Source organism: Schistocerca gregaria, chromosome 5, assembly GCF_023897955.1.
Source record: "Schistocerca gregaria isolate iqSchGreg1 chromosome 5, iqSchGreg1.2, whole genome shotgun sequence".
NCBI classification, from domain to species: Eukaryota; Metazoa; Arthropoda; class Insecta; order Orthoptera; family Acrididae; genus Schistocerca; species Schistocerca gregaria.
Window position 1 is genome coordinate 97651128 of NC_064924.1, and position 15157 is coordinate 97666284.

A 15157-nucleotide genomic window follows, 5' to 3' on the forward strand; every position below is an offset into this window, starting at 1 on the left:
TCACTTTAATCTTCCACAAACATGGGTGTCTTCTATATATTTCAATGAATTCACGTTCAAACTCTCGAGAACACTGACGAGTATCAGCCATTTCAATGCCCTGTATGCACAAATACAAACACTAGACTGAGCAAACAGCTGTTTCATGCCAGATTTGCGGCGATCTCCTGTCCACACTCTCCAAATTGTATGCGCAGATGTGGTTTGAACATACAGATTTGAGAGGTTTCGCTCAAACCTCCAACTCCAACTTCCATGTTTGCACACACCTCAGGTTGCTGCAAATCTTCTGTACACACGCAACGATCTGTCTGCGCAGATGTGATGTGTGCAGACATGTGGGCAGACAGATCCGCCTTAAATTTCTCTATATTTATTTATTTTATTTGATTGGCTTTTAGCATACAAACTTTTATCCATCACAACTTAAATGTATTGGTACATATACACCTAGCAAAGTAATATTTGATCTTCTTCATTCATATATGTCTTCAAATAGTACTTATATTACAAAGACACAACTGACAGTTAACCACTATTTGTTAAGTTCAATGGTCAAAATTCCGTTTAAATTTTTATGTCTTCTTTAGCTATAAATCTGCATATGGGGTCGTAGGTCCAATCAGCAGGCCAGTTCATACTATCCGTCACGTCACGGCACCGTCACTTCAAGGTGTATTCACACTGTCCATCACGTCAAGACCCTCAAGTCCACTCAAGTCACATGATCTCAACTCACTGTCTTTAACAGTTGTTTTCGCGAGAATTGTGATCTTCGGGAGGTAATATTAAAATGGTTTTATGCAGGCAGAGCATTTACAGAACGGGCTAACTTATGTGCATGGATACTGGAGTCCACATTTGTATGAAAATGAATGTATTGGCCTAACATAGATTGCAGCTTGCAGTGTTAACTTGTATATGAGTGAAGAGGGACAAAAGTGTAAAACAGCACAAAGACAGTGCGGGGGCCGAAAAAATGTCTTTTCGTGGTGCAGAAGGTGAATTTCACACATTATACAAGCAACTCGAGAAGAGGATTCTCCATTTTCTATTTTGAAAAGTGGAAGCATCAGTTTTACATTTGTTACATCGAACAACATCCAGAACTACTAAAAGGAACACAGTGCTACGAGCTGCCATCGCATCTAATGTAAGTTTGGTCCAGTGCAAATTTTTGTGAAGTACTCATATCTCCCTCAGTACCTTTCCGTTCGATATATATAGCTTTTCTATAAATGTTGTATTTTGGTTTTAGTAGTTCAAGTGCCTTATTTGTACTGGTGTTATCTAGTAAAACCACATAAATATTAAACATTAATGCTCACAATGTAGGCCTGTGCTGTGATAGTGCCACGCAAAACAGCAAGGGGTGCAAGACCCCTCCATGAAAAACACAACCACACCATATCACCACTGCCTCCGAATTTTACTGTTGGCGCTTCACACACACTGGCAGAAGACGATCACTGGGCATTTCCCATACCCATACCCAGTCATCGGATCGCCACATTGTGTACCGTGATCCGTCAGTCCACGCAACGTTTTTCTACCGTTGAATTGTCAAATGTTTACGCTCCTTACACCAAGCGAAGAATTGTTTGGCATTTACTGGCGTGATGTGTGGCTTATGAGCAGCCACTCGACCATAAAATCAAAATTTTCTCACCTCCTGCCTAACTGTCATAGTACTTGCAGTGGATCCTGATGCAGTTTAGAATTACTGTGTGATGGTCTAGATTCCACATTATGACCGTCTTCAACTGTTGGTGGTCTCTGTCAGCCAACAGATGAGGTCGGCCTGTACACTTTAGTGCCATATGTGTCCCTTCACGTTTCCACTTCACTATCACATCGGAAAAAGTGGATCTAGCGATGTTTAGGAGCGTGGAAATTTCGTGTACAGATGTATAACACAAATGACACCCAATTACCTGACCACTTCCGCGAAGTGCCGCATTCTGGTCTCTCACGATATCTAATGACTAGTGAGGTCGCTGATATGTACCTGGCAGTAGGTGGCAGCACAGTGCACCTAATATGAAAGACGTATGTTTTTGGGGGTGTCCGGATACTTTTGATCACATAGTGTATTTATGTGGTTTCACTACCTAACTCTTAAACAAATAAGGTACTTGAACTATTAAAAGCCAAATACAAGACGGAAATGTAATCTGCAAATGTTGAAGGGAAAGGAATTGAGGGAGATATGATATTGCACAAAAATTTACACTTAGACCAGCAACTTAACTTAACCTCAAACAAACCGGTTTTTCGTGGCATGTGATGGCAGCTCGTAACACTGTGTTCCTGTTAGTAATTCTGAGTGCAATTTGATGTAACAAATGAAAAAAAAAAACCTGATGCTGCAATTTCCTAAAATTAAAATGAAGATAGAACTTCCTCAGACTCCTTGTATAGTATGTGAAATTTCACTTAATGACATTTTTCGGACCAGCACTCCTTTTTTTGTGTTTTTTTGCACTTCTGTCTTCCTTCTCTAGTATACAAGCTATCCCGGCAAGCTGTAAATCATTTGTGTCTATAAATGTCAATTTAAGACAAATGTGGACTCTAGCATCCACATACATGAACTACCATGTTGTTTATGTGCACTGCACAAGTAAAAACAGTTGAGAACCGTATTGCAATGAAGTTTCTGCTAACAAAGAAAAGTCGAGATAATGAGACTTGAACTGACTTGACATGTCATGATGTGATAGACAGTGTGAATACACATTGACATGATGGTTCTGTGCCGTAATGGCCAAGGCAAATTCAACTGGTCATCATAGCACCATCATGGCAAAGTGTATTCACATTGTCCATCACATCACGTCATGGTCCGTCAAGTCACTTCACATCATGTGATCTCAACGCGAATGGCTTGCCTCAATAATTTCCCCCTCCCCTAGGGAATTGCAATCTTTGCAAGATGATTTTCAACTATTTGTAAACATGAAATGCACATACAGGATGTGGTAGTTTATACAATTTGATGCTGAAGTGCATATTTATACGAAACTGACAGTTATTGGATTCAAATTGTTTGGAGGTTGTAGACATACCTTTTATATTAGAGAAGTAAGACAGAAGAGCAAAACAACGAAAAAAAGAGTATGAATCAGAATAATGTAATTAGATTGGATAGAAGGGGAATTTCACACACTATATAAGGATTCAAAGAAGAGGAATCTGCATTTCATATTTTAGAATGTCGAAGCAACATCTTTTTCATTTTAGGTTTTGGCAGTTGGTGTCATTCATCCATTGTTGATCATGTGACCCCAAGCTCATTTCCTCCTGATACATAGTCATGTGTAAATCTTCGTATTTGCATGCAAATGGTTTCATATTTGACTGTAGATATGACGAAACCAGTATACACTTCAGTTTCGTCGTTTTGTGGATTCCTGAGTCGTGTCTGAAACGAAAGTTTTGGCAGCTGCACGTCGAATTGAGTTAAAGCTTGTTGCGTGGAATCGCTGCATAAGAGAAAAAAAATAATAAGAAGAAATGTGTATAGATTCGTGACTGGATGAAGCTCGGTTGCTCAGCATCCTTGCTGAAATAATTTATAATGGAAGACCAAGAAGTTCTTTTAATTATCTTAGAATGTCGCCCGCACTGCTCACATTTCTTCTAAATAGAGTTAATTATGCGGTAAAGAATAAAAATACGGTAATGCATGAACCACTATCACCAGAACTGAAATTACATATCACATTGCGTGCATTACATACGCAGTTTTAGTTGGTGACGACGTTTTTTCATTAACACCAATTATTATTAAGATTAACAGTAATAATTATCAACAGCAGTAATTATTCGAAGCAGGCGGCATTAAGAAGAGTATGGTTTGCAAACCACTCCCTTGTAGATAGATCTGTATGTAATAATAATAATAAAAATTTTATTGTCGTTCCACTGATTACAGCAATAGACAAAGTCAAGAGCATATATTTCTACATAAACTACTATATCGATGTAAATTGGTTTACATAAAATAGGTACACGTTAGAATGCAGTACTTTCATCTTCAACAAGTTCATGAATGGTGTAAAACGGATTGTTCACTAGCAGCTCATATAATTTAGGTTTAAAAATCTTTACAGATAGTTCTTTAAAGTCAGCACTTAGTCCATTTAACATCCTTAGTCCAAGAACTAGGTAGGAGTTCTGTGATATTGATAATCTATGATATGGCATGTCTACAGATGTTCTGTTTCTAGTATTATGGCTATGAATATCACTTCTCAACACAAAATTAGAGACATTGTTTCTAATGTACAATAAAACATTGTAGGTGCATAAGTTTACATGTGTAAGATACTGCAGTTTAATAAACAGAGGTTTACAATGTTCTGTTTTATCATAATCCGTTATTATGCTTATTACTTTCTTCTGTAAAAGTAAAATGTCATTTACATGACAGCTATTATAAGAGATGATGCTTTGGAAGAAGGCAAAATACGCTGATCTCACATAGTCTTTGGGAAAATGTCTTCTTAAATTTATTATTAGATAAATAACTCTTGAAAGCCTAGACAGTATATTTTAATGTGTGATTCCCATGTCAATTTATTGTCAATAGTAACATCTAAAAATTGAACAGTTCCTAATTCTTGGTAGTTAGGAATCTCTTTGAGGGTAATGTATGGTGTCTGGTTTTGTTTTCATTTATACTGCATCATGTTCTCTTAATACTTGTAAATGTATTGTCTAGGCAGGATGATCCTCTGGTAGGTTTGCAGTTAACATAGAACAGGTTAAATTGTTGAAGCACATTTTTGACCTCTGTCACAGTTTTTCTGTCCTGCAGGACATCAAAACTTGAATTGATACCCCCTCCAACGACAATATTGTATTTTTTCCATTTCGGTATACATATGTACATTAATAGTTCCTCAAGTTTATCCAGAAAGATATGGGGTCACCACTAGGTGACCTGTACACTACTACTACTACTACTACTACTACTACTACTACCATTAGCTTAAGGATCTCCATTACTAGACCTGATGTTTCAAAATGCATTTCATCACAAAGGGTATTGAGATCTATACTGCCACTGTTTGGTGCATTTTCAAAATTCAAACATATGTGAATGGGGATCACTGCTGTGACGTTTTAAATAGATGAATATTGAATAAAGGATGCAGGCCAACTCCAATGATGGGATTTTAGTCTTGTAGACGAAAGTATTTCCACTGCTAGAATTTCATTTGCCTGCATTTTTCTTAATTCAGTTGTATACTTGCTCCTAATTCAGTAAATTTTGCACTAATGCTCAGATTTTGTCAGCCTATCTATAGTTTGATCGTACGTGAAGGTCTCAGGAGAAGCAATATGTTGCTTATTGTTGTAATCAGCATCCCTGAAATCCCACTAACACCTATGAAAAGCACAGACATCCAAAAAGCGAACAGTATTCTCCGTTCCCCACTTCATACTTCAGTTTGTCTACACTCAACGGACACACATAACCTTAAAACTCATGCAACTGTTGTCGGCAAAGTTGGAACACGCCGAAAGTGCCTTAGTTTCACCAACGAGTTGCGCAAACGCGCCGTGTCCATGCGCAGTACGACCTATTGTCTCACTCTCTGGCAACTTTGCAAACGAAAATCTAAGGTTCGTGTAAAAAGGTTTTGGTTTCTTTGCTGCAAATGTCACTAGTAACCAACTGTCTTTGAAACTGGCCGGAAATTTGCTGAACCTTAGTAAGTATATCACTTCTACTTTTTATTTCATTTTGTTTTGCAGGTGATCACATGATTTTGCTTACTGGACATATTTATTTACCGCATTTTATGCGCAAGCTGACACAACATTAAAGTCTTCGTAACAAGTGAAAGACTCAGTTAAAGTATTTGATCCATCTTGCATTTCTCGTGGCTTATATTCGATATTCATTCACAATATGCACTAAAACACTCGTCGGAGAATTGACCATTGCGTTTAAGATCTTTGATGTCGCTTCCGCAGTTTGGCGTCTCCAACGTTTTAGATACAGTGTGTACTGTTTACATTTTACACATCAATGTTGTTATGTTGACGTCACACAATATCAGTTAGGAGTCTACGAGTTGTTAGTACTGAATCAGAAACTTCAGCGAAACAGTGTTAGAAAATTTTATGGTGATTATTCAAAGGCCGTGTGACATCAACTATAGAAAGAAATTTGTTTATTCCCAATGACAATGTGTCTGTCTCACTGATAATGTCAAGTGGTGTTTTCTTGCTTTCTGTAAACGGACAAATTGAATCTGCAACTATCCCAGATGTAGACGATTTATATTGTAAACATTGTTTTACTTTTGGACCCGATTGGGTTGTAACATCGGTGAGTGCAACAGTTAGTAACAAAATGCCCTTCTAAATTATTTATTTCTTGTATACATTTATTTCCAGCCTACGTCAAGTTTTGTATGAAACTCGCCGGCCGGTGTGGCCGAGCGGTTCTAGACCCTTCAGTCTGGAACCACGCGACCGCTACGGTCGCAGGTTCGAATCCTGCCTCGGGCATGGATGTGTGTGATGCCCTTAGGTTAGTTAGGTTTAAGTAGTTCTAAGTTCCAGGGGACTGATGACCTCAGATGTTAAGTCCCATAGTGCTCAGAGCAATTTGACCCATTTGTGTGAAACTCAGCTGTTAGGGTAAATGGAGGCTGGAGGGTAGAGTAGCGAGACGGGTCTTAGGAATAAAAGACAAGTGATCACTTTGAGCGAAGAGAGGTGGAAGTGAATGACGAGTATTACGGGAAAACAAAAGAATTTATTTCTACTCTGTGGGCAAGAGGGAAGTTTACTGCCTTTAGTCAGTGACTACTGTCGTCTCATTTCGGTACATATATATTCATAGTTTTGTTGTTGGGAGGCCAACGAATCTGACACGGAAAAAAAACCCTGAGCGTGGTGTACCTTGGCCCCTTTGAAAAATCAATATCATCACGTTATAATCGCCGTATTGTTTACGGAGTTTGTCGCATGTTACTTGTGTCACTGGTCAAAGTCGACGTCTCTTATTGAACATTCGTCTGTTTCCAGGTCGTCGTGCCAAGCGACTTTTTTTCCGTTCCACAAAGGTCGGAGGTGGTTTAATTCATTCATTTATTCATTCCTAGGTTGTATTCTGTAAATCTCATAGTGAAGGAGAGATTTCAGGGATGTATAATGTGTCAAATTGACATTGGAAGGTAGAAGCATACACCACTGACCATTTACGTAAAGATTTCTGCTAACAGATTATGGCTAGCACTAATCTACTCAAACTTATAATTATGTTGTTTACATAGATTTCAACCAAAATTCACACTTGCTATTAATAAAATATACCATTAGGGAGTGCATCTATTGGCAGGTAAGTATAAGACTCTCGAAGTCCCTGAAGAAGCTTGTACAAGGTAGGCCTAATCAATTGCCAGCATTACACAATCTTCTATTGCACTTTTCCACCCTAATAACAGTGTTTCAGAAGATTATGCCATAGAATAGAATTGCGTCAAAGTACACTAGCAATCCTCTCTGCAGGTCAACACATGGAAGTGACTTCTGAGTGCAGATCAGGCAGAACTGAACTGTTTGCTTAACTTGTATGTATGCTTATTATTAATCTGGATGGCCAAATACTAAACACAAGTAGCCTCATTCAGTTTTTGCCCCTTGATCTCTGTCATGTACCATAAATTATTTATTTGTTTGTAATTGCATGAAATGAGTGTCCATGTAGGAGTAAAGGTTGAGCTGTTGACAGTGAACCAGTTGTAAAGATGTTTCATTATTATCCTGGGTTGTTTGGTGTAGCCATGTTTGGATCTTTTATAAACAGACTTGTGCTCATCAGCAAACATTACAGTTTTTGAAGAGTCCTCTAGTGTCCCATGTAAGTCATGTATGTAGACCAAGAACAGGAGCAGACGATACACTCAACCATTTGGTGCACCACAATTTAATGTTTTCTCCACTCAGAATTTATCCTCATACCTCTCATGTCATTTGCTAATGTGATGTATGCATGTTAGGGAAGACCTATAATGCTATACCTCGTTTGTTTCTTTGGCAGAATGCTATGACCCACAAATTCATATGCATCAGGATAATCATAGAAAATGGCAGCAGGGTAATTTTTATTGGCCAGTGATACTAGAACTGGATTTTAGAGCTTATATGTAGTAGAGAAGCCTCTGCAGAGACTAAACTGCTGCATACTTCGATATTTCAAGAAATTCATCCTAACTTACTGACTAGTCATCAGAGTAACTCAAGGGTGGCTCTAACAAGAAGTCAGCACAAGATTTTAGTAGTTTGGCTGAGATACAACCATAGCCTGAAGACTTAGTGACCTAAAGATTTTTGTGACCTCTTTAACAGATAAGTTGGTAAAACTGGTAGTAGATATGCATTGTGTTTCTAAGTAAGTTTGTTGGCTGAGTTTTTGGTGGATCACTTTTTCTTTGTTTTATGTTCTGCTGGAAGAATTCGTTGATTGTTGTGGCTGGTGATTTTAATTTTTTTTATCATCCTTCTCATTAGATCTGTCTTCTGGAAGTTCAGAATCATTTGCCTTGCAGAGTTTAATCATTTTATGTCTAATTACACTCTATATTATTATTTCATTGTTCTCAGAATCTTTATTTTTGTGAATAGTATAATGTTTCCCCTTTTTGGATGACATGCTTATGTGTTGATTTGAGCTAGTCCAATGCATTAAATAAAGCTCTCTCATCGTAGTACAAGATATCCATCTTCTCAGTGTCTAATGTAAATGTCCCTCATCTGCTCTAAAGGAAAACTGATGTTCTAAGAATATTTTTAGGAAATAATTACATGTCACAACTATTGTGTCTTTGGTAAACTTCTTCCCTTTGAATGCGAACATTTTAGGCTAGGCTTTACTGTGACTGTTATTGACATTAGATGAAACAGCAAGTTTACTGTTACCAGTCACTGTTTATTTATCTCTACGATGCATTTCAAAGTTTTAATCTTCCATCATAAGCTGGATTTACATTTGTTAGTATGACGTGTGTGTGTGTGTGTGTGTGTGTGTGTGTGTGTGTGTGTGTGTGTGTGTTGTGTTACGATTTTTTGGAGCAACTTGTGGCATCATCTCCAGTGGTCAAAGGTTCCTTTTACTGTCATAATACATCACATGTATTGTAAATGGTTGCGAAAACACACTTGACCTCTTGGCCACAAACAATCCAGAGCTGATAGAGAGCATCATGACTGATACAGGGATTAGTGATCACAAGGTCATTGTAGCTAGGCTCAATACCATTTCTTCCAAATCCATCAGAAACAAACGCAAAATAATTTTAGTTAAAAAAGCGGATAAAGTGCCACTAGAAGCCTTCCTGAAAGACAATTTCCATTCCTTCCGAACTGACTATGCGAATGTAGACGAGATGTGGCTCAAATTCAAAGATATAGTAGCAACAGCAATTGAGAGATTCATACCTCATAAATTGGTAAGAGATGGAACGGATCCCCCGTGGTACACAAAAAAGGTCCGAACGCTGTTGCAGAGGCAACGGAAAAAGCATGCGAAGTTCAGAAGAATGCGAAATCCTGAAGATGGGCTAAAATTTACAGACGCGCAAAATTTGGCACGTACTTCGATGCGAGATGCCTTTAATAGGTTCCACAACGAAACATTGTCTCGAAATTTGGTAGAAAATCCGAAGAAATTCTGGTCGTATGTAAAGTACACAAGCGGCAAGACGCAGTCAATACCTTCGCTGCGCAGTGCCGATGGTACTGTTATCGACGACTGTGTTATTGAACGCAGTTTTCCGAAATTCCTTCACCAGGGAAGACGAATGGAATATTCCAGAATTTGAAACACGAACATCTGCTAGCATGAGTTTCTTAGAAGTAGATACCTTAGGGGTTGCGAAGCAACTCAAATCGCTTGATACGGGCAAGTCTTCAGGTCCAGATTGTATACCGATTAGGTTCCTTTCAGATTACGCTGATACTATAGCTCCCTACTTAGCACTCATATACAACCGCTCGCTCACCGATAGATCTGTACCTACAGATTGGAAAATTGCGCAGGTCGCACCAGTGTTCAAGAAGGGTAGTAGGAGTAATCCATTTAACTACAGACCTATATCATTGATGTCGGTTTGCAGTAGGGTTTTGGAGCATATAGTGTATTCAAACATTATGAATCACCTCGAAGGGAACGATCTATTGACACGTAATCAGCATGGCTTCAGAAAACATCGCTCTTGTGCAACGCAGCTAGCTCTTTATTCGCACGAAGTAATGGCCGCTATCGACAGGGGATCTCAAGTTGATTCCGTATTTCTAGATTTCCGGAACGCTTTTGACACCGTTCCTCACAAGCGACTTCTAATCAAGCTGCGGAGCTATGGGGTATCGTCTCAGTTGTGCGACTGGATTCGTGATTTCCTGTCAGGAAGGTCGCAGTTCGTAGTAATAGACGGCAAATCATCGAGTAAAACTGAAGTGATATCAGGTGTTCCCCAGAGAAGCGTCCTGGGACCTCTACTGTTCCTGATCTATATAAATGACCTGGGTGACAATCTGAGCAGTTCTCTTAGGTTGTTCGCAGATGATGCTGTAATTTACCGTCTAGTAAGGTCATCCGAAGACCAGTATCAGCTGCAAAGCGATTTAGAAAAGATTGCTGTATGGTGTGTCAGGTGGCAGTTGACGCTAAATAACGAAAAGTGTGAGATGATCCACATGAGTTCCAAAAGAAATCCGTTGGAATTCGATTACTCGATAAATAGTACAATTCTCAAGGCTGTCAATTCAACTAAGTACCTGGGTGTTAAAATTACGAACAACTTCAGTTGGAAGGACCACATAGATAATATTGTCGGGAAGGCGAGCCAAAGGTTGCGTTTCATTGGCAGGACACTTAGAAGATGCAACAAGTCCACTAAAGAGACAGCTTACACTACACTCGTTCGTCCTCTGTTAGAATATTGCTGCGCGGTGTGGGATCCTTACCAGGTGGGATTGACGGAGGACATCGAAAGGGTGCAAAAAAGGGCAGCTCGTTTTGTATTATCGTGTTATAGGGGAGAGAGTGTGGCAGATATGATACACGAGTTGGGATGGAAGTCATTACAGCATAGACGTTTTTCGTTGCGGCGAGACCTTTTTACGAAATTTCAGTCACCAACTTTCTCTTCCGAATGCGAAAATATTTTGTTGAGCCCAACCTACATAGGTAGGAAAGATCATCAAAATAAAATAAGATAAATCAGAGCTCGAACAGAAAGGTTTAGGTGTTCGCTTCTCCCGCTCGCTGTTCGGGAGTGGAATAGTAGAGAGATAGTATGATTGTGGTTCGATGAACCCTCTGCCAAGCACTTAAATGTGAATTGCAGAGTAGTCATGTAGATGTAGATGTATACTATCATATTTTGTGAAACAGGTACAAAATATGACAGTATACATGTTATGTGTCACAACAGTGAAAGGAACCTGAGACCATTGGAGACGGTGCCACAAGGTCCTTCAAAATTTCGTAACACAGCGTGCGCGCGCGCGCACACACACACACACACACACACACACACAAATGTAAATCAACCTAATGATGGAGGTTTTAACCTTTGAAATGCATCGTGGAGATAAATAAGCAGTGACTGGTAATAGTAAACTTGTTGTTTCATTTAAGCTTCTTCCCATTTTTCATCCTGAAAATTCTCTCTAAATATTGTAACTGAATCAGCATTTACAATTCTGTCACATTTTCCTTTTTCTTTCTGTGTTTAATGTGATTGATGTGAATGCTTTATTGCTGCCATTTGACCATCATGACCACATAAACAATTTATTGAAACTCACACCCATTTCATTAAAAATATTTGGATTTAGAAATGAATTGTTAGTCACTGCTGCACAGTGTCCTAATATTCATGGAAAAGTTGCTGTTGGAGTCGAAACAAAGCTGGACATCAATAACTCTCAGTGTTTTGAGACAAAATATATACTGAACTCTCCACATACAAATACTTCCCAGTTATATCTACTCTGTAACTGCCTTATGAAATATAAAACATTTCCTTTTGTATTCCTGTAGGCTCTCAGAACTATTAGCATGTATGTTTCCAAGTCTGTTACTCAGGAGGCTAATATCAGTATTAATGGGATTTTCAAGAGCTGCCACAGACAACTGTATGGACATTGTTGTTTGCATTTTGCATTTCGGAATTAAAAGGGGAAAAAAAGAACTACCACCAAAATATTCACGGTGAAAAGTTTATAGTCACTGTAACCACTGGGTTTGGGTACTAGTAGCTACATGCCAAAAGACACCAAATTGCAGAGTATTTAATTATGCAAAATAACAGTGCTCATCTGGAAATTTTGTACCCCATTGTCGTATCCGTGCGATAATCTATCATCATCATATACATTATATTGTATGTGACATGTGGGTTGTTTATTTGAAAGTTAACTTGTGAGAAGAAGTGGTAAACTTCAGTTTTAGGAAAGCTGTTGTGAACTACCTCTCAGTTTACCTTTTGTTGTGTATACTTCACAGAGAAAACAATACAAGACTTCATAAATGACATATTGGAAAAGCCAAACAAGAAAAAATACCTTGTTGCTTATTTTGTGACCTTGCCAAAACCTTTGATTGTGTGGATAGCAAAACACTTTTGGGTGGATTAAAGCATTACGCATTAATTGGATCACCTCTTGCATGAGTGGAGTCTTATAGACAGCTTAGTAACAGAAAGCAGAGTGTGTCGTAGACAGACTACGTTACAGAGATGAAACAAAGCTTTGGATGGGGTAACAGAGCATCTGATGTATGATAAAGACTTTTGTTCTTAATCAGTAGAAATAAAATCAGTTCGCCTTTACTTCCCAATGATCATATATACAACAGAATAGGATCTATGGCAGTATTATGAAAAGGATATTAGAGTCACAGGCAAGCACAACGAAAAGACTGCTAAACATTTAAGCTCTTGGCCATAGGGTCTTCTTCAGAAACAGAAAGCGCGCACACATTCATACAAGCACAATTCACACACATGTGGCTTGGCTCAGGCCACAGCGGCCAGAGACAGCAGCCGTGTGTGTGTGTGTGCATGTGTGCGCGCACGCGCGTGTGTTTTCTATTTGTGAAGGAGGCCTTTTGATTGTAAGCTTAGATGTTTAGTTGTCTTTTTCAGTGGGCCTGAGTGTGACACAACACTTACGCTGCATTGAAGTGGGATGCTGTGCAGCACCACTCAAGCAGTCAGGTTCCCAGATTGCTTTAGTACAGGTTCCCAGATTGCTTTAGTACAGCTCCACACTGTAATGGCTTGGCTGAGACATCCAACAGCCTCTTCTGTGTTGCCACCCAGCACTATTGACAGAGCATGTCATCAGCTGAGCAGTGGCATGGCACGATGCAGCTGCCTCTGTTAATCACGACTCTGGTCCCAACAGCTTCCAAGCTATGGCCGTGAGAGCTGTGGCAAGGATCATGTACCCAACTCTGTCGAGCATTTGGCAGGCAGTTGATGTAATGCCTGTGACCCACTGCCTTGTGTTGATAACCGGAAAACGGCTTCCCAGGGCCAGTGCTGGCCTGATGCGGTGGTGGCTTCAGCTCCTGTGGTTTTATGGCAGACTGCCCTGTCACAGAGTAGAATTGTGGTCCAAGAACGGCATTCCATGATAGTAACACAAGTGACTTTAGTGCAAAATGCATAGTTATTTGTATGTTTTTGGGCTGTGCTTGATTGGGATTTGCTGTGCCTTACATCACATATGCTAAACACTTCCATCGTTGTAAGTGCCGAAGGGGCTTCTGCTTTCTTTCCCTCATGTACAGATGAGTCAGCTGTTTCGACGACTTGCCAGGCTGGCTTGCCTTGCAATGCTGTAATGGCTGTGTTGTATATTGTAAGGCATGACACCCATTCTTGCCTGCAGCTGTCACTGCTGCCATCTACTCCCCAATCTGCACTTTTTTGACCAGATATGGGTTGTTGCACCACATTGCCCTCCTTTTTAACAAGATCCAGTCCCTCATGTTGCCTTAAACCATATCACCCTTATGGAAAATTATAGTGACAATTTCTCTGGCAGCTGGCCCAGTTGGCTCTGGTCTGTTACTTACTCAAGATTACTTTTGTCATTGGGTTCTTTTATGCACTACTTATCCTAAGCTCTGTCAGTTCCTTTTAGCTTAACTTACAGTTCCCTCTGGTGCCTTCTAGGCTCTGAGAATCCAGTCTATCAGGATTTGAACAGCAGCTGAACCAAGGTAGGTGTATATACGACTCGTAACACCTCTATAAGTTCTCATGGCGACTACAGTCAAGGCTGCAAAATGCTTAGATGATTATTCCTGAAATTGTGGTAGGTAGATGGAAAGTTGGCCCCACTATTTCATAAAATGTCCTGTTTATTAATAATCCACTTGCATCTAGCTCCAACCTTTTCACTGATGTGAACTTTCCCTGTTTGGAACTGGCTACTACTATGACTTTATTGAAGGTGGAGTACATCCAGTGTGTTTCAACATGTTGGTAGAACAATTCTGGCCTAGCCACCCCTTTTTTCAGTCCTTTTCTACTTTCTGACCCAGCAGTAACTTCGCTGTACAAGAGTCCCAATCTTCTCTCACTACCCTATTCAGACAAACTTCTTTTCTGTAACATGTCTGCAACTCCAGTTTCTCCATTTTTGCATGACTGCTCTTGTCCTCTGCAACTAATAACACTGCACTTTTACTCTGACAAATTCATTCAGCATCCCTCATTTCAAAGCATTATTTCCGCAATGCCTCTGCACTGATGACAATCAATAGCATGGCTAAGGTCCACACCATCTTGTCTCGTGAGGTACCTACCCTGAGTTCGGGGATACGTATTACCCTTTCTTCCCACTGAAGTCACCTGTTGCCCCACAACAGTTCATTTTGTCCATACTATACCTTATGGTACTACTAACAAACACAAAACATAAATCTGTACTTCTTTTCTAGGTCTTAATACATACCGGCTACGTCTCATTGGTTCATCCAAAACTTCTCACTCACTCCTTTGTACCTTCTTTTTCACTTTTCCCTTCTGGTCCAAATCCATAATTCCTGGAATAACTCCTGGCACCCTCAAAACATTTTCAATGTCTCTCACATGTAAAATTGTCATCTTTGTTG

General features: G+C 39.5%; 1 protein-coding gene across 1 annotated transcript in view; it reads left to right on the top strand.

Moving 5' to 3' along the window:
* The first annotated feature begins 5954 nt into the window (after window positions 1-5954).
* LOC126272013 (B9 domain-containing protein 1-like) overlaps window positions 5955-15157 on the top strand; it is a 50918-nt gene continuing 41715 nt past the window's right edge. Inside the window, exon 1 of the mRNA XM_049974502.1 lies at window positions 5955-6346. Within this exon, the coding sequence (XP_049830459.1) occupies window positions 6224-6346 (123 nt within the window). The 5' untranslated portion in view covers window positions 5955-6223. The remainder of the gene's footprint in view (window positions 6347-15157) is intronic.